The sequence below is a fragment of the Monomorium pharaonis genome, unplaced genomic scaffold (genome assembly GCF_013373865.1).
Source record: "Monomorium pharaonis isolate MP-MQ-018 unplaced genomic scaffold, ASM1337386v2 scaffold_347, whole genome shotgun sequence".
NCBI lineage: Eukaryota > Metazoa > Arthropoda > Insecta > Hymenoptera > Formicidae > Monomorium > Monomorium pharaonis.
The window spans coordinates 1-27,066 of NW_023415634.1; the positions used below are offsets into that span (position 1 = coordinate 1).

A 27,066-nucleotide genomic window follows, 5' to 3' on the forward strand; every position below is an offset into this window, starting at 1 on the left:
CCTCAATTCTCCAGGAAGGACACAAACTGCGTGAGCTTCTGCAGCTGCTCCTCCGTCAGGCGATCTTATCCGATTGATTGTACTGTCCTCGTCGATCTGTTTGCACGGCTGCACTATGGTACCGTCAACGTTCCAGCCCCTGTCGATCGCGGCCTGCCGCGCCTCGTCCAACGACATTCCGCTCATCGTCGCCATGGTCGACAAGTTTAGAGAGGAATACGCCTTTGATATCAGCCTCATTAGCCGTTCTCGTACATTGTCTGCAAAAATCGGGGGTCGAAATCCTTTCCGTTAGCGCGTAGAGAAAACACCTTTCGCTCAATAAAGTACGAGAAGTTCGAGTTAAGAGTGACTGCAATGTGCCCGGCAGGTTCCGCTTGAATAATCGATTATCGGCTGGCGTTGTAAACGATAATTATGTAGACGGTGGGTTTAATAACAATTGATTGTCGTTAATTATAATAAAGTACAGATTTAGTCCTTGCTTCTACAGATGTAGGGCGCTAAATAAGGAAAGCAACTTGCCGTGGTTAACATGAAGAGTTGACCCGCGTATAATATTCATAAAATATAAACATTCTCTTATATAAGCTCAATAAATGCTCACTGCAATAATTGTGAGCCGTATGTAAATTGACAAAATATATATTAAAATTTACATATTGATACATTCAAAAGACAACCAAACGTTGAATAATAATTTTATAACTTAACTTTTTTATTGTCGTTATTATATAATAAGTAATCATCGAAGGGGGATATTTGCGATAATTACGTATTGCTACGTGCAAATATCTTCTTATATATATAAATATCTTTTGATACAAGAAAAATATAAGAAATACAATTTAATAACCGAAGTCGCTAATTCTCCGATGTCCGAGCGCGAACAAAACGTTTATTTATTAGCTCTTAGGCTTATTTGTTTCTGCCTTACTGACTGACTTACCTTTTAGGGCTATCATAAGGTCTTTGATGTCGTCGCTCCACTCTACGTTAAGGGCCGTGTGAACCGCGGGCCAGTTACGCTGCCACATGTATTGCCCTACCGTCCACACTCGTCCGAGCTCCTCGTGGGCGGTCTTCACGTCCGCGGGAATTCGCTTCCAAAGGTACTTTGCGTTGCACCTACGATTACCAATCATTCATTCAAGCGAACAATTATCGATAAGGAGAACCGCACTGTCGAACTCGATGCACCATGAAAAAATAAGGATCGACCGTGAGTGAATCGTCGTCTTGATTTGATTTGGTGAAAATGTTTTATGCGACGTTTGTACTTAAAATGTTCATCATTGAGATTAGAGCTTAGAGAGACTCTCAAAGTATCTTTAAGTCAAGTTGATCGAATAATTATACAAAACCGAGCGCAACGCGAAAGAATAGGAATAACTCGATTGTAGGTAAAACTACTCAATCTCAAGAAACCTTCGAAAATAATAGGAGAAATCCGTTTGTGTGGCAAAATAAAAGGGAAATCTGTTCATGTAGCAACAAATGAAATATAAAGAAAAAAATTTTATCATTTTTAATAGAGATTGAGTATTTTTAAATTTGATAAAGAAAGCTGAAATACCTAAACATACACCAGGAAATAAAAAATATTTATATTGTAGAGGAATTTATTTACTTTAGCGATTATTGCATGATTAAATACACTTGTAGTTAAAAAAAATTTAGTATTATCATAAACTATTCATTAAAGACAAATCTTTTTTCTTTCAAATTCATAAATTCAATACAATTATTTAAATATTATTATATAATAATATAAATCTAACAGGGAAGACTAAGGAAGACTAGGCTTAAAAATAACAAGAGTAAGTTGTAACACTTATATAAAAAAAAATATTATGAAAGATATAAAAGCGTAAGAAAAAGAAGTTTGTAATAGCCTACATCTTGTTCAACATTTTTTTATAGGTGTTACAACTTATCCCTGTTACTTTTAACTTCAGTCTCCCCTATTACTCTCTTGAAGAAAATATCATGTCTCGTGTATTAATAACAACATAAATCAATACAATTGATCTTATAAATTTGTTAATATATCCACCCAACATAAATTCTAAAATATGCTTGCTGCGTACTTAGCTATTTTTTATAGTCTTTGTTAAACTATAACATCGATATTCAATAAAAGTTACACATATAAATCGCTACACATAGAAAAATGTCATTTTACTGCTAAGAAAAGCTCAATTTAGTCTTTTTTAACGATTGACTTTAAAAAAATTTCGTTGATAATAGTCTTAAAATATATTCATCGCAAGTTTATCGAAAAACTCACTTGTCATGTGTATTCAAGAAAAGTATTTATATTCTATCGAAAAAATTATAAAATTTTATCAAAGAAAAACAGAATAAAACAAATTTTGGCTTTAACTTAATATTCTTAAAACATTAACTTTACTTAACACATAATAAAAAAAGCTATCTTAGCTCAATTATGGATATCTCGCATCTGTGATCACCTATTATCTTTTCTTCTAATTAAAATGGTTCAAAAATCTCTAAAAATTTATAAACTTTCAAATTTTTAGAACTAACATTTATATTTAATTTTGACAAAAAATAAAATGTAATAGAAAATTTAATTATTGAAAATTAATCACAAATTAAAGAAAAGAGTTTATTTATAAAACGTGTAACTTCTTATAATAAATACATATTAAAAAATGACTCCAAGGTTCCCTAATTTAGGTATGAAAGTTTGAAAAAAAAAGAAACTCCAAATTTTTCAAAAAGTAAGATTATTCAGACAATAAAAATGACTGTCAATAAGATATAAATAAAAAAAATTGAATTTTGCAAGAAGTTTTTTTTTTGGATGCAAAAATAATATTTTTCTCAAGAGGCTTAAAATTGTCTTACTTAATATTTAGTACATCAACTTGTCAAAATATCTATTTGAAGAATAATAATATAACAATCTTAATAAGAAGTCAATTAAATGGCAAACAATGAAAGATTTTCTACTCACAGATCATTCTGATGAAGATAGATAGCCAGCAGTCGCATATAAACTTTTGCAGGTGTATATTTCGAAGAATTAATACCCTGAAACAATAGAACATAAGTAAATGATTAAAAATCTTATATTTTACTTGATACATAAAAAGAACAAATGAATTAATGACGAATGTAGATGATGCATTAACACACACCGCTGCATACAGATAGACTTAAAATCACTTCTTGATTTTTTCGAGGCCAGCTGAGAAGTCAGCCTACCTGTCGAATAAAATTTACAATCCCTTTTTGCTTTACAGACAGTGGTTAATGAATTTGTATCTTCTGTCACTTAAGAGGATTGAAGAAAAGCATAGTTCCCTCATTAAGAAGATTAAGAAAGTTTCAAATAATTCTTTCAAGCAATTCTTCGGAAGGTATCAAATTCTTGCCAATGACATACATCGTTCAATAGGATTAGATGTAAATCAAAAAATCCTCAATAACAACATAACCTACAAAATAGGTGCTCGTATGTGTTTGGGACTCACCTCTAGTTCGGTTATCTCTAACTCGTTCTCAATCTGTTAAGCTCAAATGTGCTGGACACCATGATGATGATTTTTATTAACTATTCGACACAAAATTTTAAAATACACTGACATAGGGACCGCAAGAGCGGCACACGAAACGCGATGACGCGACGGACGCGAACAGCTGAGTTCTCACTTAATGTCTCTCTCTCTATAAAAGAATTGTGCAATCTAATGTTGGTAACTTTCCTAATGTTGATAAATGTAGAGTCACTGGACGCTCATCGAATGAGAACAATTATTAATCTATATAATATCTATAATAATAACGATTGAAAAGTGAATGTAGCTAATAACAATATGTAAGATTGTTGACATTGTTTTAATTGCGCTATTCTTGTAGCTCCAGAGCTCAACGTGCGCGGATTGAAACATTAATGGGATAGCAGGCGCCATCTCTTACACGATACAACAAATCATAATTACGTCTACATGAATTATATTACACATAATAATAAAATTTTGAACATATACATATATTTATATTTTATTTTGTACTATTTAACCGTAAACATTACTTCACAAATAACTGTTTTAAATGCAAGATTAACATAATACTTTTTTAAATTATTAAATTAAATAAATTACATAAAAATAAAGTAAAAGTTATTATGGTTATATTAAATATACTTTCTCCTACAAACACTCGATGTTCCGTTTTTATTGAAAAGGTTACCCAGCAAGTACTTATATTATCTATCTGTATTTAATTTATTTAGAAAGAAAGAGAAAGATAGACACATATTTTATTTGATAGATAAGTTTACCAAAAAGTTGGAACAACCGGACTGTCTGGACTCTAAATTTTCAAAGCACTCTTCAAAAACGTTCAGACAGTGCATAGTCGAGAAGTAAAGTATAGATTACAATAGATTATATAGACAAAGCATACTGAAGGATTCATTACACAGGCACACAAAAAAAGAAAAGTGATCTGTTACTGGGACCTCATTGGTCAATCTCTATGTATTTTGATGTGCTGAACACGAATTCGGTGGCAGAATTGCTCCATTACTCACCTTTTTTTTTTTAAATAAAAGAAATGGCTTAAAAAAACTTTGAAAATCGTAATAATTTTGCTGCACGCAGAAAATGGTGAGTGATAGTGCAATTCTGACATCGGAAGATCACTCTTCTTTTTTTGTGTGCCTGTGTTATTCTTTGTTTGTCTGATCCACCTCGATCACTTATAATTTAGCATGGAAGAAAACTACAAAATTGTTGACATTACCTACTATTTAGAATTGAGATATCATAAGACGTCGACTACGCAGTTCAATGTCCACGTTTTATCGACAACAAGCTAAATCGTAACATTCGTAACCGCTCTTTCTCTCTTTGTATCAGTGCGTTCCAAAACTCATCGAAAGAAAGATACGCAACATTTCGCGAGGGTACACTGTACCGCCCTGCCTCTCCCTGCCTCTTCTCCATATCGTCCCCTGTCATTCTCTTTATTGTGGCAATGTATAGTAGAAAAGCAACATCCTGCTTCGGGACATCGTAGTTAGATGGCAAGGTAGTGAACGGCAATACTTTATTCGCACTGGCAAAGTATGAGTCGCGATGTAATTATCCTAAATATCCTTAAAGGTGCTAAGTGTCTTGGGTGAAAATGACAATGACATGGAAGCGGATTGAGGAATATTCGGGAGTAGGTGAGGAATAGTTTCGTTATAACGAGTCTGAATAACCTGTCACTGCGAAACCAACATCCTGGGAGGTGCCCCCCCGAGTTCAGATAAATTCTCGACGCATCGTCTGAACGGGCGGACGTGCGCGTTCTCCACTCCCTAATAGACTCACGTCCGGGTCGAATACCCAACTTTTCAGTTTATTTCATGCATGGACATTGCGCGCAATATTTGTGTAACAATATATTCGAGCGATGTAAATAAATTGGCTCGACAACATCGCGCGATATTCCCTTTTTTCTTAAATTTAGTTGATCGAAAGAAATTCTTGTTGCTGAAAAATAATTCTTTTAATTATGTCATATTGTTTTTAATGATGAATATTTCATTGAAATGCATATTAGTTATCCGATAAGGAAAAACACTGTATACACGCCACATTTACGTTTGCATTTTGTTTTTATAAACTTAGCACAGAAGTTAACAATGTAATGAATTTTGAAATACAAATTCTACATTTTAAGATTAATTTTAAATTATGATATAGCATTAAGTGCATACAAATTCTCTGAAGATATATAACTCCAAAATTTATATAAAGAGAACAATATTCTACAATAAATTTTGTTGAAATATTCTTTACACAATTTAAAAAAATTATTAGATGCCAAAATCAAGCATGAGCTTTATATTAAATAGATAAAATTAGATTTTTATTAGGACATTACAAACTCTTCAAAGAGTTATGATTTTAAAATCTTACCAAAAAACTAATTAGAATATAAAAATCCCAGATATCTTATATTTATTTTTATATTTTATCACTTTATTTATAGCTATCCATAATTTTGCACATCCAATCCCACATGCAATATGTCTAACAGTCGGAGAGGTTGTACAAATATCTGCAGAATGCACAGATTGGTATTATGGACGCAGCAAGTTGAAGGGTACATGTGGAATTTTTCCAAAGACTTACATACATATCCTACAGAAATCAACGATTACGGATAACTTAGTGCAAGAGATTACTAACGTCTTGAGAGAATGGGGCCATTATTGAAACATTTGTATGTGGTATGTATGGAGTTGCTTGTTACAAGCAATTTGCATTCACATTTTTGAAAATTGAGAGAGTATATACTGTACTATATACTTTGATAATATTGATTAATCTGTTTTGCTTGTTTTTTTTACTTGTTTTATTTACATTCTTTGTTATTTGAGATTAAATTAATTTTTAATTTATTATTATTGCTTATTTGGCTGTTGACTTTTCTCATTTCTTGATAAATTTGTATATGTAGACACATTCCGAGCACTTTCAAACGATGCAGCAGCAAATTCTGGATGCGATTGGATACAGAAGCAAAATTTTGAGTGGTACTTTGACGGTAGACGAGTTGAAGGATATGAAAAGATTGGCAACGGCGAAAATAGACACTGGAAATCAATTGCTTGGTTTGGATATGGTAGTTCGAGATGAACACGGAAACATTCTAAATCCCATGGAGACAAGTACTATTCAATTGTATTATCATCACGAGATTGCTGCAGAAAGGATAAGAAAGGCATGCAATGATACCGAAAAGAAGCCCTATAAACCACAAGTACCTGTATACTCGCATATCTTCTTCGTGAGTGTGAGAAACTTTGTATGTAAAATGGCAGAGGATGTGGAACTGCTGTTGACTTTGTACGATGGTAGAGAGATGAAAGCCATTACGGAAAATTACGTAGTTTCATGGAGCAAAGAGGGACTTGCAAGGGATATTGATCAATTGCACAATCTTAGAGTATTGTTCACGGATCTTGGTTCTAGAGATTTGATGAGGGACAAAGTCTATTTAGCCTGCTACGTAATTAGAATAGGCGGTATGGAAGCCAAAGAACCGGACCATCGTCGCTCGAGTGTAGCACAAGCGAATCAGACCAGGACCAAGAGCACAGAGAGTATGAGGAGACCGTTTGGTGTAGCTGCAATGGATATTACTTTATTTATTACTGGCAAGCTTGAAGGTGATGTTGAGCAACATCATTTTATACCTTTTGTACAGTAAGTACATACTTGGAATACTTTGACTTTATCCATGATTTGATAGTACGACGTTCACGATTGAAGCAAACATTAAAAGAGAGCGTTATGATGGCTCTTACAAAATTACGGTAGAACCTTTTTTGTTGGTTTCTTGTCTTTGTTTCAGATGTTGTGAGAAAGACAGTCTTGATGGCACATTACGTAGAATTATTGCGCAAAAAGAAGCAAATATACAGAAACATGTCAATGGTAATATTACTAATATCACAGGTGGACAAGGATTATGGACTAGTTTAAAATTGTTAAGAGGTGATCCAAAACAGGTGAGTGGAGTAAAATTATTTCGATAAAAATAAATATTTTCTACAATAATTTTGATTATTTATGGAAAGGTACGTGATGAAAATCCACATCTAGTACTCGGTAATGTTGCTATTGCGCGTAAATGGGATTCCCAGAAGTTATTTTACCGGGTGATGTACGTAACGATTTGTACCTAACTTTAATTAGTGGTGAATTTAGCAAGGGCTCCAAATCCACGGACAAAATGTAGAAGTAACGGTTGGTAGAAGTATAAGTTTTAAAAAATTGCATTCCGCATATTCTTATAATGTAGTGCATATGTATATGTGTTCATAACTTTTAATAGGTGAAAGTATGTAATGAACATGGTGTAGCAATCCCCGGAGTTATGACATTAGGTGGAGGTGCATCACCAATTGACGAGTACCATAGCGTTATTTATTATCATGAAGACAAGCCTAGATGGTGCGAAACATTTAAGATTGCCATACCTATAGAAGAATTTAAACTTGCCCACTTAAAATTTACGTTTAAGCATCGCAGTTCTAATGAAGCGAAAGATAAGTCTGAAAAGCCATTTGCTTTAAGTTACGTTCGATTAATGCAACGCAATGGAACGACTCTACAAGATATACAGCATGAATTGTTAGTTTACAAATTAGAACAGAAGAAATATGAGGAGAATGATATATCTTATTTCAAATTACCATCAACGCGTGGAGAACTGGTATATTTATTTATTTAATGAAACCATACGAAAAATTTAATATCTTTTAATGTGTTTTATTTTACTTCCTCTTTATTTTTACATGTGTGTGTGTGTGTGTGTTTTAGGCTGAATTAAATATGGAAAAGAAGCCAAGTTTAGGATCATTAACATTAAGCAGTAAGGATAGCTTCTTGATAGCGACCAATATTTGCTCAACTAAATTAACCCAAAATGTAGACTTATTAGGTTTGCTTAATTGGGCATCACACAATACCGACTTAAAAGAATCTTTAACTGCTTTAATGAAAGTTGACGGGGAGGAAATAGTGAAGTTTTTGCAGGTACAGTAAATCGAAAATGTGCACTATATATATAAAAAAATAATGTTTCTGTAAGAGGTAATTATATTAAATAAGCATTATGTTTTTTCACAGGATGTTTTGGATGCTTTATTTACATCTTAATGAGCAATTCAGACAGTGATGTATACGATGACATGGTCTTTGAGTGCCTTTTATATATTATTGGACTCGTATCCGATAGAAAGTATCAGCACTTCCAACCAGTATTAGATTTATATATTTCTGAAAGTTTTTCTGCGACTCTCGCATACAAGAAATTAATTGCGGTATTGCGCAAGCGTATAGACAATGTCAGCAATGGTGATGGTCAAGAACGAGATTTATTGCTTAAGACAATGAAAAGTCTACAATATTGCATGAGATTTATTGTCGAATCTCGTCTTTTATTTACTGAGTAAGTTTTATTTGTCATTACATATATTTTTTTATATATAATTTTTATATATAATCATAAATAAAATATTTTATAAAACTGTTTAAATAATGCAATAAATATAATGTAATATGTATGGATGTGAGTACATTTTTAAGAACGACATGCATTTTTCTTAATAAATATTTGTAATTTATTTTCAAAGGTTAAATCAGGATGAAGAGGAATTCTCACAAACTTTAACTGATTTATTACGATCTATCGTTAATCTCATGAGTCATGAAACAGATGGCACTTTGTTAGTTCAAGGAGCCTGTCTCAAATATCTACCAACAACAATACCTCATTTATTAAGAGTTTATAGCGGCAAACAACTGAGCACTATTTTAACAGATTTACTTGTGACCCTACCAACAGGTAGATTAACCAAACAAAAATGATGACAGTAAACGATATCGTCCATAGTCCGCTCTTTTTAAATGTAGACTGCAGAGCGATTTTATTACCAAGAATTACTATACTTGTGAGGGACTTATTGGAATCCAAAGAGGAGGTGAGACGTTACAAAGTTGTGCTATTTTTTAATGCTATTAACTTACAGTTTAAGCGAAATGGAATGTTCATCACTTATTTATATCTTACAAAAAAATAATGTAAACTCATATATTTATTTTTGCAATATTTCATGATGAATCCTAACTACACATTTTCATATAACTAAATTTGACCAAATTCATAAATTTTTACTTACATTTAATATTGTCCAACATGATGTATGATAAATGTCATTGTTTGTGCTTTCCGTGCAGCCTGCTATCCTTCCGCCACGCATCTTTCTATGGATCTTTTCTCTTAAACTTCTCTTTCTATAGAGGATGTCTCTTCATTTTTCTTTTTGTAAAGCATTTGTGATTTGTTTGTTATAATTATATTCTCTGTTAAAATCTGATAGCTAATTTTTAAATTTTTCATTAAAAAAACAATTATGTTATAAACTGTTTTTTTCAGAAAATTTAATAGTAATAAATAATTTTGTAAGTTGCATTATTTGAAAATATAAGGTATTGAAAAACATCCTTTACTTATCCTTGATTGATAAAGCATGTGAAAGGGAGCATACGACTTGAAAGAGATTGAAATTTGAAATGTAGCATGTGTTTGTCCATTGCCGTTATTCTATAATATTTATCCTGCATTGTGCGAGAGTTTTGCATAAAATTATTTGATATGAAGTGTGTATGACCCAGAAAACTCAACATTACTAGATAATATTAGTTAAATTATTATATATTATATAATCTCTCTTTTTCTAATGTACTACAATTTTCTACTGATATTGATATGTTATACTGCGTTTGACGATACTGCGCCTTTTCTGTATTGGTGTTGGAAAATTATCCGTAATGTAATTGTACGTCTTTAGAAGATGGCAATGTTTTTTTTTCAACTAACAAGGGTTGTTTCATTTTTTTTGTACGGTTTGGTTTTGGTTAATGGCGTTTAAAGGGGCTATCCAGTACGCCTGGAAAGAGCGTGGCAAAGGTAGCCAGGTTGCTCGGCGAAAATCGGCATCGGCTCAACCAACATCGCGGCTACTCCGAAGAGGTAATTTATAATCATAAGCCCAGAAAATTCCAAAATCTCCTGTGAAGACGAATAATGCGTTCATGGCATCATGATTTTGAAACTATTTAACATAGAAACTTAATGTATTTTGCACTTATGTCTGTTGTGATGCATTACAATTTTAGCATTGGTAATACGCGTTACGTGAGTTATTTTTTGTATGGATGTAGATTGTAGAGTGTTATATCGCACACTAATTTCGATATAGATTTATGCATTTTCGTAATAATTCTTTTTATACTTTATAGGTGTAGATATAATTTATAAAGCGATCTGCTTTTTATCTCTGCTTTTTATATCTCTAGGTGGAATTATGTGTCAAAATATTATCTGACATCCTGGAACTAACTTTTAGAAAAGACGTAGGTAGCACAGTTTCAGACGTTAAGGAGATAATGTTGACAGCCTTACGCACCATTATACAGACAGTTATATCAATGGACAGAGAAAATCCTTTAGTTGGAAACTTAGTTTCAGTAATGTTGGCGATATTCAGGTATTCTTAAGAGTCCAAAACTAAAAAAAGAGTTAAATATTGCAAGAAGAGCAAGGACTGATCTTGTTATTTCCCTTTTGATTTTTTTTAGACAAATGACACAACATCATTATGAAGTGTACATTAATCATTTTGGAACAAAAATTGATCTACTTGACTTTCTTATGGAGATATTATTAGTCTTTAAAGATCTGGTTTCAAGAAGCGTATTTCCGGCGGACTGGTGTGAAATGATCATGCTACAAAATAATATTGTTTTGAATTCCTTGCGGTATTTCTCGGGCACAATTAGAGATTATTTTTTCACTGAATTTGAACATCAAGCCTGGTCAAATTTCTTTCATTGCGCTATTGCATTCTTAACTCAACCTGCTCTACAATTAGAAACATTTACATCAGCTAAACGAAATCGTATTATTAAACGTTATAAAGATATGCGCAGGTACGTCTCTTATGTAATATAATAATTACACAGAACATTTCGAGATTATCTAACAGTAAAAGATTTACAAATAGAAAGAATACAGCATTGAGAAAATTTTAGCACTGAGACAAATAATTCTTAGTTGACACATTCTATATGTATAGTTCCAATTATTAAATATTATAAATAAAATAATCTCAATATTATTTATTTGTTACATTATAGAGCAACCGTATTCGAAATTAGATCTATGTGGTTCAATTTAGGCCAACACAAAATACTGTTTGTGCCTGCTTTAGTTGGTGCTATCCTTGAAATGGCATTAATACCTGATACTGAATTAAGAAAAGCTACTATACCTATCTTTTTCGATATGATGCAATGCGAATACTACAGTTCACGTATAGTAGAAGGATATGGAGATACTAAGCGCGATCCCGCTCATATAAAAGCTAATTTTACAGAATATGAAAACGAAATGATTGCAAAATTGGATATTTTGGTATAGTATTTTGTATATATAATTTTAAAACTGTGACAGGGTTTTTTTAATTAAAATTTACTTTGTTTAAGAACAATATACTTATTTATGTATACATAATTATCTATTGTTTACTTTGTTAATTAGTGAAAAGTTACTTTATCAGAATTTTGTTTTTAGGTCGAAGGAGGCAGAGGCGATGAACAATTTCGTACACTTTGGTTTGATGTTATGGGTTCTTTATGCGAAAAACATTCTACAATGCGAGAGCAGGGCTTACGTTTTGTAGATACTATAGCTCGTCTCATGGAACGCTTATTACAATATCGCGATATTATTCATGCAGAATCCCAAGAACATCGTATGCTCTGTACTGTAAACTTATTGGAATTCTATTCTGAGATTAATAGAAAGGAAATGTATATTAGGTAATCACAAAAAATTAATTTATTTTTATAATTTAAAGTTTTAATTATGTATCTTTTAAATCTAATTAAATTAACGCATGAAACATTTTTTTAGTATTTGAAATATTTATAAATAAAGATTTAATATAAATAATAAGTATGTATTAAAATATATTAAATAATTTCGATTTTTACACAGATATGTGAATAAGCTGTGTGAATTACATCTAGAATGCGATAATTATACAGAAGCAGCTTATTCTTTAAAGCTTCACAGCCAATTGTTAGCATGGAGTGATCAGCCTTTGTCACCTTTATTAATATCCCACAGGTAATATTATTAATTAGAATTTAATAGATAGTTTATGGTAAACCTGTTGAGAGAAAATTATTTGCATATTTTTTTTAGATATCCGTTATGTCAAACACATCGTGAATTGAAAGAAGCATTGTATAACGACATTATCGATTATTTTGACAAAGGAAGAATGTGGGAATGCGCTCTTGCCGTTTGTAAGGAATTAGTTTCGCAATATGAAGAAGAAACATTCGATTACTTGCAATTGTCCGTACTATTAAGACGCATGGCGAAATTTTATGATTGCATAGTGAAACAATTAAGACCTGAACCAGAATATTTTAGAGTTGCATATTATGGCAAAGGACACCCCGCTTTTCTTCAAAACAAGGTATTTTTACTGTTTGTTTAACATCTTGGATTTGATATTTGTTTCTATTATTTATGTTTAACAATATATATTTGCGATATAGGTGTTTATTTATCGAGGAAAAGAATATGAGCGACTGAGCGACTTTTGTACAAGAACGCTGAATCAATTACCAAATGCAGAGCAAATGAATAAGTTGTCTCCGCCCACCACTGAAATGCTGGAATCATATCATCAGTATGTACAAATCAATAAGGTAGAGCCACTTATGGATGAGAAAAGGCATCGTTTAAGTGGTAAACCAGTTACTGCGGAAGCAGTCTTAAGGTACGTATTTAATATTAAATATAGTTGATATAAAATTTTATTTGTATTTTTTATTATATTATATTTCTGTGGTCATTATTGTACTTTTACGTTCTAGATATCATCGTGTAAATGATGTGCAGCGCTTCAGATTTTCAAGACCCGCTCCGAAAAAAGAAATTATTGTGGCAAACAACGATAAGGAAAAAGAAGTAAATATCACTACTAACAATAGCAATGAATTTGCTTCGTTGTGGTTGGAGAGAACGGTCCTTGTTACAAGCTATCCATTGCCAGGAATTCTTCGATGGTTTCCTGTGACATCTAGCGAAACATATTTAGTCAGTCCTTTAAGAAATGCGATCGAAACTATGGAAGCTACAAATACAGCATTGAGAGATCTTATTATTGCTAACAAGTTTGTATATTATTTTTCTATGCATATGTTAATTTTATCACTTTTGAAATGAGTTATAATCTTATCTTATGACAATCTTATTTTATAATTTAAAATTTTCAACTTTTTAATTAATTTCTTAAAAACTCAAAAGCTTATTTGGGTTGCATTTTGATATTAAATCTAAAATCTGCTATCTGTAAGTTGACCATTTCTATCCAGAATTTATTCTATACATATATTATTCCATATCTTTTTATAATTTATAATAAATATAATAATATTAAAATAAAATTAAAGACAACAATGGGTTAATCCACATTTTATAAAAACAAAGAAAACAACTTTAAAGTTAATCACTTTGATTTTAGATTTCACCATTTTTATAAAATGTAGATTAGCTGTTGTCATGAGATGTATTTTCAATTCATTTCTTTATTATATGTTCATCATTATTTACATAAACTTTTATGTAACTACTATTTTGTTATACAGGAGTGATCCCAGTCTTCCTTTGAATCCTTTGAGCATGAAACTGAATGGCATATTAGATCCAGCTGTGATGGGTGGTATTGATAACTATGAAAAGGCTTTTCTTAATGCAGAGTACAAAATAGTCATCCGGAAGAGAGTTCAGATCTTCTTAAATTAGAGGGGCTTATTGCAGAACAAATCCCTCTACTCAGTGTAGGTCTGCAATTACACAAAGCACGAGCACCCACCGAGTTGGCGCCATTTCATCAACGTTTAGAACAATGTTTCATGTCGATGCGTAATCAAGTAGAAGCTAAATATGGAAAAAGGGTAAGATAATATTTGTTGAAATATCAAGTTAATACATTGATATTAAAAGATTTCTAACTTTAATATCAAGAGTCAATGCATTAGATTTCTAAATCTATAATTTATTCTAACACAGACCTGCGATTTACAAATTGAAAGCCTAACGCAAACCGTAACAATGCGAAGACCACCGACCTCGACCTTGAGAGGAGATAATCACTGTTTGTCCGAGTCAAATATGAATAATTCAGAGTAAGCTTTTCTGTACATACTTCCAAAGCATGCTTACTATTTTATTAATAAATTTATTTATCATAACTAACACAGATATAACTATTGCATAGCATGTTATTGCTATATCACGTTCATTATTATTGAAATAAGGTGATAATTTAAAAAGGTATTTTTAACTACCCTAAAAAATCAATATTAAACCCGATTGTTGTTAACATTATCTTACATCAAATATCAAAATATTTGGTTATTCTGGAAGACATATTCTTAAGTGGTATTATAAAGTAAAATCAATGATGAATGGGTGCTTACCTTATACAGAACGTTCAGGATCAAACATTGTGATCTCTGGATAAAGCAGTATAAAATAGTAAAATAGTTTTATAGCTACTTGTAACTACCCCATTCAGCTGTGCAACTCGCTACAGGGTATCCTCACTTACAAGATCCCAAGTTGCAACGTTCAAGTCGCTTACATCGTTCAATTTTAACAACAACACATCTCCAAGTAATGCTCAAAGCGTCAATTTGTCAAGGTAACATCATCATACCAGTGTTTAATTTAACTTCAACACTAACTAAAAGTCAGACCATTTTCGTAGATAGAATTAGATGTAGTATAATTAATCCCGATCATTCAAAGCAACAAAATATTTATGTATTTATTTGAATTTTGTAAAAAATATATATTTAATTATTAATTAATAATCAATTAAATGCACGGATTTATTTAGTATTTATTTTTGTTATAAAAATTATGTTTTAAATTTATATAGAAGATGAATAATATAAAATGCCGTTTAGAATACATGATAGAAAAGAATACAATATGATTTCAGGAATATTGCTGTTGGACCTGATAAACTCTCGCATAATACCTTATTATCCTTTCTTCGCACTTAGTATTCCCACATATATGTTTCTTTTACATTTTACATTTTTAATGAAAGCATCATGCACAATGCTTAATATTCTGCTTGTTTTATTTTTGTTAATTTATATGCAATACAGAAAACAAATTAATATATATCTTATGATATATTGCACTAATTTGCACTAATCTAATTTGTTATTTTATGTATACATATGTTTTAATATTCATAAAATAATAAAGTTATAAAAGTATTAAATAAATGGCATTAAAAAATCTACAAAAACAATTTTTTTAAACTAACAAATTTAAAATACAGACATTGAAAGCATGTAAGGCAATAAAAATCGTTTTGAGCGCTACATAGCTATATTTCTTTACATATAATATGACTGTAAGTAAATTTACACACACCACACACACACACACACACACACACACACACATATATATATATATATATATATATATATATATATATATATATATTCTAAATGTGTATACAAAGTGTACAATTGGTTTTGTTTATGATTATAATTAACACTTTTATATCTTCCATCCGTTTTTGCTTTTTATCTGCATGGTTTTGTTTTGCATTTTTCACAATATTGTCATAAATCCATGGAATATATATCTCCTTCAACTGGCAATCTCTACTAAACTTCCTAAGTCTACAATAAAACTACGATAGGTAATTAAAAATATACACCTGTGTTACGAGATTGTTGCAAAGTTTTTGAATGACATCGTACTTATTACTAGATTAATATTGGATATTTCTCTTATTACCAGATTATAATATTCTTATATAATTTCTATTGCCATGCTGATCCTTAATAAGTGAAATATGAGTGTACACATACAATTTGAAAATTTTATTTTGATAATTATTCTATTGTGAAATTTATAATTGCTTATTTAATCAATCATGAATTACACATCATACAGTCGCTAGTAGTTGATCTTTATTTTTTATCTGTCCAGCTACAAATTTTTTAAAATCAATAACACTTTTAATCATGGATTTTTTATCCATAGGAGCAACTCGATGCGTTCGCACATCTTATCAACAGCATCCTTACAAAAAGCATTAGGAAATCCAAGTCCAGGAACATACAAGAAAAAAGATTCAAAGCGTAGAAGTTCGCGAAAGAGTGACTCTGCCACAGTGACAAAAACTGATCAGCCAACCAGTCAGTGGTATACCACGACCGAAATATCACATAGCTCTATTCAGCAAACAGCATCATCTGTTACGTCGTTAATATCTAATTTACACTCGACACATATATTCGAGCTTCGACAAGAGGTAAAGATTTTATGAAAATTATTTTGTTGCTCGCGAGAGAGATTTTTTAATGAACATAATTAGAACATGCTTCTTTGCACACAGCTCACACCAAAACGTCCTTTGAGATCGGAAGCGGAGAAAGAAAGAAGAATGAGTAATCGTTGGTCCGGTCAATCTCACTATCTAAGAAACACCAACAATGGATTAGAATCAAGCGGTTTAGGGAAGGGAAATAGAGATAGTATCGGCACAACTGACAGTACAGCATCCGAAGACGACCCACCACCGCCTCTACCAATTAAAATGCGCGAAGCTGATTATTGCAATCTCCCAGACGAGCTGTCCGCCAATCGATGTTCAACCTTGAATAATTTAAACAAGTCCTCGGGACAATGGAAAAACAAGTTGCCAACGCCTACCGATGATGATCTGGACAGTAACTCCAAACCGCCAACACCTCCACCGAAACCAAAAAGACAGACTCACAATTTGAACAAGAACACGCTTGCTTCGAATGATGTCGAAAACTCACTTGTCGAAGATTCATCAATTGCATAATGTAATGTAAAACTCCGCAGACGCCTCACATTGTCCACCTTATCGAGTGTTATGAACAAAATAAGCATCCTTCCACATTTATAGAAGCATCCTTTATTGATTTTTGTATCATCGATCTTTAGAAAAGTTACCATTAATTAGAGTTAGCATTTTAATATATTTCTTTGTGCCTTTCTTTCGCGATTTAGCAAATAAGCTATTATGAAACAAAGTTCTTAACAAATGTATTCTGTATAACAAAAGGTATTGTTTTATCTATAATGAATGAGCAATGTCATTGACAAAGAAATCTAAAAATTAATATGGATTTAAAAACAATATTTTATAATTTATGCAGATATGTGACAAAAACTATAATGACGTCATAATCTGATAGTATAGCAATGCATTATATATTTTTCTTATATATTCACACAAAAAGATTTAAGATTTTTGTAAAATTATTTTTAAAAAAGAGAATGGTGCTTATATAAGAACGAAAAATTGTGAAATTTGCTTTTAACAATCGTTCATTCTAAATAAGCACATTTTTATTTAATATTTTCAATATTGCTTCATTGCAATTCACATGCTTGCTGTAATATCCATTACAATACATAGCATACTGTAATAACGTCCATTTTTTCGATAAAAGACTTTATTTCAATATAACTTTGGACATATATATTCATGAAAAATATATATTTTTTTATAAATTTTGATATGAAACGTATACACACATATAGCTTTAATTGTAATAAAAATTTTGGAAATTTTTTACATTTTATACTAACAATTTTTGAATGGATATTTGCTATTAATAATATAATATGCATTAAATGTAATGAGAACAATTAATGTTTTGCAATCTATTTTTTGTTACGATATTCTAATTTATTTCACAAATTTTGATTTTCATAACATAAATGAGAGGAGTTATAATTCAATCGCGACATGTAGTTATTTAAATATTACCAAGAGCCATTGTGATTTAGTGGTAAAACCATTTATATGTATTAATGTTTATATAAGTCATTTTTCATATTTGTTAACAACGAGACTGTAGTCTTATATGTTAACATTTCTAAAAAATACACACAAAATATTGAGAGATTGTTTACAAATATATTCAATAAGAATAAGTATGCAGCAAATCATAATGCATATGCTTTTGCATAATTGTTTCATTCAAATGAATAATGTACTTGTTGATTATGTAGTCACAATACAGTCATACAATACCATGACAAGCTGCTTCCCATTTAAGCATAAAATCAGAAAGTTTTAAGTCGATTACATAAGGAGCTATAATCTATAATCTTATAATTATAGGACTTTGTAACCCGTCAGAATGCCGATTTTGCATTGTTTTTTAGTTACAACACGTTCTAAAAATTTATTATTCAGAAATAGTCGCTCATAACGTTACAAGTTATTTATTATCCTTTTCATCACTTGAGTCTCATACCAAAGAGATTAGTGCTTTATTTATTAAAAGCGTTAGAGCATTATATATATCGCTGAAAAAAGTATAGTATTGTGTAATATATTTATATTTGATTGCATACGAAGATTAAAAAAATATATGCTAAAAAATAGAGAGCTTGAAAGGTTATTTGTTACTTTTGCTAAATAATGTAACAAAGATCTGTATTCAAAGTTGTTCTTACGTTAGTTCAACTTGTTTACTTGTTTGCGGAGTGCACAGCTCTGAAAGAAGCAAATATATATATATATATTTATATATATGGCCATATATTTGAACAGAACATTTATGAATACAGTTCTTAGCTTTGATACCAATTTTGTTATGTAATAGAAAACAAACTGACAATATACTGAAAGTCTAAAAATTAAAAATAACTTTAATGCCATTTGTTTTCCTAATTACTCTTTACTTATACAGACCCTCTAATTAGAATCAGAGTCGCTATACGGCAAGGGTCCGCTATTTTTCATCCAAATTCTATGTGTGTGTGTGGGGGGGGGGGGTGTGCGTGAGAGATAGAGAAAGAAATGTGTCTGTCATACCTATGTCTCTATTTACTTTTGATATGCCATTATACTAAAATTGATATGCCATCTATAAATTGAAGTAATCTTTTCTTTTTTTATTATATATTTTAACATATTTTCATACAAATCAATTTTTATTTAACATATTTTAATTAATTTTAATTAACTTTATTTAACTACATTTACATCGACAGACATTAATTATAAACAAGTGCCATTCAAAATATTAAATCCATACATACTATACATTTCTTTCATACAACTAACCGATAACAAATATATATACATGCTATATAACAAATCAATTTTATTTATAAAAAAACAAAATTTTACATAATCCCAGAAATCCTTACTTTTTAATATAAGCAATATAGTTACATTTTATGTGCTATTGACTAATTATTTGCTATAAAAATATATTTTATACCATTTCTTATAAAGAAAATTTTACAGTGATGTTACAAATAGTACGTGATGACATTTAGAAATCTAATTTGACGAAACAAATGGATTCGTGCATGTTTTATAACTAGTTTTATAACATTATATGATGTTACGATAAAGATGAACTCAGAAAATATATCGATTTACGATTTTCTTCGTGTAATAAATGTATCGTCTTATTAACATCAATTATTGCATTTAATTAATATTAATCTTTTTTAAAAGTTCTCAGAAAATAAGTTTAAAATAAATTTAATAATTCTTTTAATACTGGAAACAGTTAATCAAATTTTTCTCTTTCATAAAAAATGTATCGACTACAATTCGTTTAATTATAATAGGAATTAGGCCAAAATATAAAATATAACAAATAGTGTAAATTTATAATAGATGTCATCTTCATTTAAATAAATAAATAAATAAATAACATCTATTACTTTTAACTTACTAATAGTTATTATATAATGCCATCAATAGTAAAATAGCATTTAGTTAAAAACTGCTATTTAACTTTGGTTGGAAGTGTGAGAAAATACGTCTTTCCATATTTTTATAACTTTTCCTCTCTTTTGTTCCTTTGAACCTAGTCTTTTGAATTGCATCTATATAGATACATTAATATGCACACGCGTGTGTTTTCACTTATACATTAAATTCATAACCATATATTATATTGACATGCATTGCAATATAGAACGCTAAAAAAGTTCACATTCTATGTATGTAAAATATAAAAGTAGAAAATATATATATTTTATATATATATATATATATATATATATGTATGTATATTGAGATGCTATTCAGTTTTAATAGAAAAATAACATAATGCAATCGTGTACACAGTATTTCTAGAAAACCTGGTAATATTTCTAGGTAACCTGAAGTGATAAATTGTTTCACCTAAATCTTTAGACAGAAAAATGAATAAATATTTCGTTTCTTTTTTAACTATAGCAAAAACTATAACATTTTTTCTTCTCATATATAAGAGAAAATTAATGTATGTTATCTAAACTATCTAACTACGTCCAATAATTTAGTACGTACGAATAATCGGAAATTTTTTTTATGCTACATACACTCACATGCAAAAAATATCACACGTTTTAATATAATTATACATTTCACATATAAATAATAAATTCGTAATGCCGTAATTATCGAACCTTACTATTAAAAATTAGCAAATATTACATTTGCACTTTAAATGAAAATTCGAATCTTTCAAGGTATAAGCTGCAGTAGTTACTCAGCACAAAATTAAAAAATTACATTTATAATGGTGCAAATGTATAATATTACATTACTTTGCATAATGTCAGAATGTCAATGGTTTTTATCTAGAAATTTGTCAAAAAAGTGCAAACTGTCATATTTGCGGAAATATTTATATCTAAAATTTAAAGCAGACTAATGGGACACCTAGATTTTCCTCATTATTATGACGTATGCGGAAATAATATGTAACAGAAGGAGCCAATTGAATAAAATGATTTTGTTTAAGCAAATATCACGCAATATGCGTATTATGAAGCTATGACTAGAAATGATATTACTATTTATTCGACTTTTAATCGTTTACTGAATTCTTCTTGCTGCTTTTCCCTCCATTCCTTTTTCGGTTTCATCCTCTTCAGTTGGCCGTCCCTAACGAAATAAATATGTAATTTTTACTTTAGTATAAAATTTTCATTTTCTATGAAGCTTTAAACCAATTCCGAACATACCATTGTAGATCGACAAGACCACCTTGCCGCGCTATCACAGATTTCACTCTATTCGCAAAATCAATGGCACTCTCTCCTTCCTTCCTGTACATTGGAGGGAGATACCATACATCGCAGACTATAGCCCAGCTGGACATCATCATATATAAATATTGTAACATTGAATATCGACTACTGTTCCAAAATGCGTCTCCAAATCTTGGATCGTACTATATATTTTTAAAAAGTACAAGAAATATTTGTTTAAAAAGTATAACAAAGAAAATACATGTTATACACCAGAAATATGAATAAAAATTACTTTTATAGCCACAGGATAAATAACGCTGCCCACTTCAAAACTGCCTTTTTTGAATTGCATAACTGATGTATTGTTGATACACGTACCCTCCGGAAATATAAGTATCGGTGGGTTTGTGGGATCTGATACATGTTTCTTTAACCTGCACGTAATATAATATGCATTACAATTATATTTTGTAGAATATAATATATTCTGTAATATTATATTCTGTAGAATATGAAATAAAAGAGGATAAGACAATGATAGGAAAACGTATTTGCATTAAAATAATCGCACCTTTTCGCAACTGCTTCTCTGTCTTTAACCTCAGAGCGTTCAAACCATATATGTGGAGAGGCACGGGCAAGAGCTCTTTGTAAAATTCCTAAGAAACCACCATGCCTCTGACCTATCTATAATAAAAAATGTAAATTAAACAACATGCATTAAAAATTACATATATTACTTTCCAAAAATCGTACACTTCCTTCGAATTACAGATGCTGAAAGTGATTAAAAATGGCCAATTTTGCTTCGACGTATTATCATTAATTATAATCATATAAAAATATAAAAAAATATGTTCTTAATTAATATCAAACATTTTATTTAAATATAGAATTTATTATTTTTATATAGATTTGAAATTTAGTTTTCATATATCTAATTTTGTACGTTATTATTAGAAATTATTATTAGAATTTTTTTAGAATGTAATTTTTACGAAGTCAATATTAGCCATATATTAAATGCTTACAAACTTGTGATTAAGAGTACGATTTTTAGAATACTTTAATAAAGCAATTATGAAAACAAACTTATTGAAATTAATAAAATGCAGGCAACAAAATTAATAAAATGCAAGCATGTTCATGCAGTTTGCTGAATGATAATCGTTTTAAAGCTGTTTGGAAAAATATGATGAGTAGGCAAGGCAAAAAACGTGTTTGCGCACAAAAGCAGCAATATAAAAAAATGTCAATTTCCATAAGCCAAAACATACCAATGAATAACAATTATCACACATTAGTACGAGAACGTCAATAGGAGATGTGTGATTAGCTACACATATGCCTCTAACAGGTCGATTCTCTGGATTGTTGTACGTGATGACTGAAGACAGAGCACTGGATAAGACAGCAAAGCACATTATGGAGACTCTGTAGTTGAGCCATCGCTTGAAACTACCCTCGGGAACGTAGCCCACTACTGCAGTACACACTGTCAGCCACATCACCTGTAAACCACAAGCTTTGCACCTGAGAAACGTGGGATTCCCTCTCTATCGTTGCTGAGTAGATACTACCTGTAAACCAAAGTTACAGGAGACGTTACCTGTAACACTACTACTAATGCGCAACAATTTCTGTATAACATTAGTAACACACTTCTTCGAACATATATGAAAGTAGACCGACCAAAATCGTATTATTTTATTTGTTACATGAGAAAATTGTTATATCTTTGTATCCAATGTTATTATGAATAAAAAATCGTATACTGTCTGTTTTATACAGTTTGAGTAATACGGATTATATGATATAGATTATATATATTCACATATGTTATAAATATCATGACTTTGTTCCTCTACCATTCTCGAAAATAAAGTAGTGAAATACAGATAGTACAAAGCTCTCAACAAATAAAAGACATTTTCGCTATGACGAAACAATGATGATGCAAAACTTAAAATCTTTTAACTCGTAAATATATTGCCTCATCCACGACATATTACCAAAGAAAATGTCGTTTGCGTGGATAAAATGCAGACGTCGATGGTGGACGTATGATTCGACACGCACATCCCTGCGTTCTTTGGTTTGTACTCGGGATTGTGGACCGTGATCACACTCGAGAGAGAACAAGACATTATTCTGAACGCAATAAGGGAGGCTTGGTTGTTCGCCCAACGTTTTATGCGGCCATTGGGTAGAAAGCCGATAAAAAATGTTACAACTACGAGATACTGTACCTAAGAAGCTTTGATATTAATACGTACACAATTTCAAATTTATATATTCAGTATTGAGTATACAGTGCCACAAATTTAAAATGTTTAAAAATGCGAAAATATTAAAAATTATATTTTTTTTACAAGATTAATATACACTATCTAAATTTGATTATTAAAAAAAACTGATTTTATGTCGTCAAATAAATAGAATTCATACAGGAAAATTGGTTGTCGCAATTTTAATCATTTATTACATCTTCATCTCTATTATGATATATACAGGGTAAACCATTTAAAGAGTTACAAACTATTATCTCTGAAACTTCGTGTCAAAGCAAAAATGTTTCAAAAAGAATGATCTATGTGAATAGAGACAAATAACGTAGTGATAAAATTTATTTTTAAAAAATCAATTTTTTAATGTTACATGATGATCGTAGCTAATTTTTTATGGACTTATATTATTTTTATATAATATTTCCTTTTATCATTTTGCATGTAAGATCTTAAGATATTAAGATATAGCCAAAAAATGAATAATTTTCGAGGTATTTATGGGCTAGAATAAAATACAACATATCACTTAAACTACTGATTATTTCAGAATTTTATTGCTTTCATATGCAAAATAATTAGAAGTATCATATTATATCAAAAAATCACATTTTATTTTTAAAAATGACAAGAACCTTAATATAGCATTAAACAAATTTTTTTAATTGATTTGTTCTCATTATTTGTTTTCCTTCACAGACCATACCTTTCGTCTGATGATCATTTAAATGATCCACCCTGCACATTAGATATAATATATGGAATATAAATATGAAACTTACCCCTATGAAGCAGATAAATATCCTTAGTGGTAGCAAAAAACAGTAGCGCATGACAAATCCAAACATCCATATAAAAGTTAACTTCCAGGAGATAAATTCGTAGTGTCTATTCGTTCGAGTTAATAGATTCCAGTTCTATTGGATACATTGATAAATTATTCAAATGTGTCAATGACACAAATATTAATACAATTTTTACAGTCGATAAAATATTACCTTAAGTTCTTCAGCTTCAAAACGTGAAGTCACTTCATCTTCTATAATGGCTTCAAAGCCCGCTCTGATGTAATCCAAACTCGCCGGTGCAAATCCGGTTTTTAGCGTTTCAAGAGAAGTTTTCGAATTAAGACTATCCTAAAATATTCAGACATAAGAAAAATGTGGCTAATTTTTTATAAAACTCGACAAAAATATAATCTATTCTACATATATATTTATTTTCTTATAAATTTACCTCTTTGATAACAATCATTGACGGTTTTTTATCATTTTTAAGATTTAATTCGTCATCGTTATTCTCGTGATTGTGACTGTGCATTTCTGGCTCGGGGACTAAGATTAAGTCTTTTGACCTGGCTATCACCGAATTGCTCACATTCCCGTTTTGCATTTTATGCAACACTGTTGTTGAATCTTTTTCCGTAATCATTGATGACTCACATTCTTCTGTAGTAAGATCTTCATCCATATCTTCATTCCGAGTACCGTTTTTCTTCCTTACATTCTCTATGTTTTGTCGGCCGTACTGTAATACAGAAAACGTGATCGATCATAAAATGTACGTATCATCAATTGTTTGTACCTTTGACTTAAGTTTGTGGTCCCTCTACAGACAACTATATAATTTTTAAGGATCCTAACAAACAACTTCTTTTACGACTATTTTTTAAACATTAAGAAAAAGACTTTCGTTTTTACATTTTTCATGTAAGTTATTGAAAAAAACGTACTGTTATTATTAAAGATTTTAAAAATCTAGTTTAATATTATAAATAGATAAATTTATTATAAACTGAATATTACTTAAAATAAGATAATTTATTCTGTGGATTTTAATGGTAAAAAATGTTTTGTAAATTTTCGCAGGTAGATGCAGCAACAATATCTGAAGAAACGAAGTGGGCTTATATATAATAATGTTAGAATACATGAAAATCAAACAAATCCAAAAAGTAAAATTTTCAAGAAAAGAAAAACTTATATCTTCAAAGACATTGTACAAATATGTAATTTTTCTCCAGAAATATAATAAGTATAAAAACAAAGTTTTAAATTTTGAATATTATTTTAAAAATCCACTTAAAAATTTAAAAACTTTTGAACTTATTCTTGCGGAAATTTTACATTTATTACATTTATATTTCTCGTTTTCTGTTCGTAACAAAGTCTTTATGATATAATGTTACTGATAAAAAATGATTTGACGCCATAAATAAACTAGGTTTCTAAAAAATAAACTTGATTTCTACAGGCCTCTTCAATTGAGCAATAAATTGGATGTTATGTACGTACTTTCAGATATAATTTTATCAACTATTTAGAAAAACATAATTTATATTTTATGTTGTAAATTTTTAAAATCATTATTTGCAACGCAAATGCTTATCATTGCTGCGGAATCCACGATTTTCAATTCTAGGAGAGAGAAGAATGAAGTAAGAAGTCGTCCCACAACAAGTTGCGTAATACAAAAATTCATTATTGCAGAGATAGCGAAAAACAGATGCACGCGACGTTAATCTATATATGTGCGTTTAAGAATGGCGTCATCAAAGATAGGCATTCCTTGCGCGCGCCATGAAGATGTAATCTCCAGAAAACCGACTCGATTACTTTCCTAGTTATATATATTGAGACTTTGATCTCCGTTCATCGATCGATAATGGAGATAACATTCAACAACTTTAACGAAAGAATCACGATGCGTTACAAGAGCAAACTCCAAAAAAGTGATCCAACGCGTGAACATCGCGTGTCCAAAGATTATTAATCGTTCTGACAATCAATATTTTACAACATCGATCGATCATGGTCGTTATCTTTAATGTAAAATAAGTATTTTAAATACGATAGAAATTTCAATTAACGGTCAATCACTTCTTAAGATTAAATTAAATAAGTAAAGAATTACCAAACTACGGTCAAGGTTGAATCTTGGTGTCTAATATTATTTTAAATCTCAAATACATTTTCAGTTTTTACAAACTTGCGTACAATTTTGAAACGCAATTAAAAACTAAAGCAAAAAATAATATCACAAATTAAATTAATCGTCAATTTAATAATAATGCTACAACCCGTGTGGAAATTCTACC

The 27,066-nt window shown here is 30.3% G+C and overlaps 3 protein-coding genes across 5 annotated transcripts; 1 reads left to right on the forward strand and 2 right to left on the reverse strand.

Moving 5' to 3' along the window:
- Window positions 1–2: 2 nt before the first annotated feature.
- On the reverse strand, window positions 3–4,387 carry LOC118648276 (COP9 signalosome complex subunit 8-like). Its single transcript, XM_036294603.1, is given in 7 exon segments — window positions 3–61; window positions 64–87; window positions 90–260; window positions 950–1,128; window positions 2,984–3,060; window positions 3,504–3,536; window positions 4,313–4,387. Coding segments are annotated over 7 exon segments (618 nt in total).
- A 511-nt stretch (window positions 4,388–4,898) lies between these two features.
- LOC118648277 (dedicator of cytokinesis protein 1-like) lies at window positions 4,899–18,262 on the forward strand. Its single transcript, XM_036294604.1, is given in 28 exon segments — window positions 4,899–5,203; window positions 6,016–6,237; window positions 6,240–6,256; window positions 6,487–7,235; window positions 7,384–7,540; window positions 7,610–7,658; window positions 7,661–7,794; window positions 7,867–8,247; window positions 8,355–8,570; window positions 8,664–8,682; window positions 8,685–8,985; window positions 9,170–9,393; window positions 9,396–9,517; window positions 10,471–10,569; window positions 10,896–11,086; window positions 11,178–11,528; window positions 11,736–12,012; window positions 12,172–12,419; window positions 12,598–12,729; window positions 12,808–13,087; window positions 13,170–13,393; window positions 13,491–13,790; window positions 14,265–14,380; window positions 14,383–14,573; window positions 14,689–14,804; window positions 15,197–15,322; window positions 16,696–16,966; window positions 17,051–18,262. Coding segments are annotated over 28 exon segments (6,012 nt in total). The 5' UTR covers window positions 4,899–5,160; the 3' UTR covers window positions 17,507–18,262.
- A 2,250-nt stretch (window positions 18,263–20,512) lies between these two features.
- Window positions 20,513–25,496, reverse strand: LOC118644212 (glycerol-3-phosphate acyltransferase 4-like; the record flags this gene model as incomplete). Of its 3 annotated transcripts, XM_036294607.1 has the most annotated exon segments (9): window positions 20,513–21,595; window positions 21,676–21,884; window positions 21,977–22,118; window positions 22,256–22,371; window positions 22,962–23,195; window positions 23,697–23,933; window positions 24,752–24,886; window positions 24,968–25,105; window positions 25,206–25,496. In XM_036294607.1, coding segments are annotated over 9 exon segments (1,590 nt in total), but the record flags the coding sequence as incomplete, so codon positions are not given.
- Window positions 25,497–27,066: the final 1,570 nt, after the last annotated feature.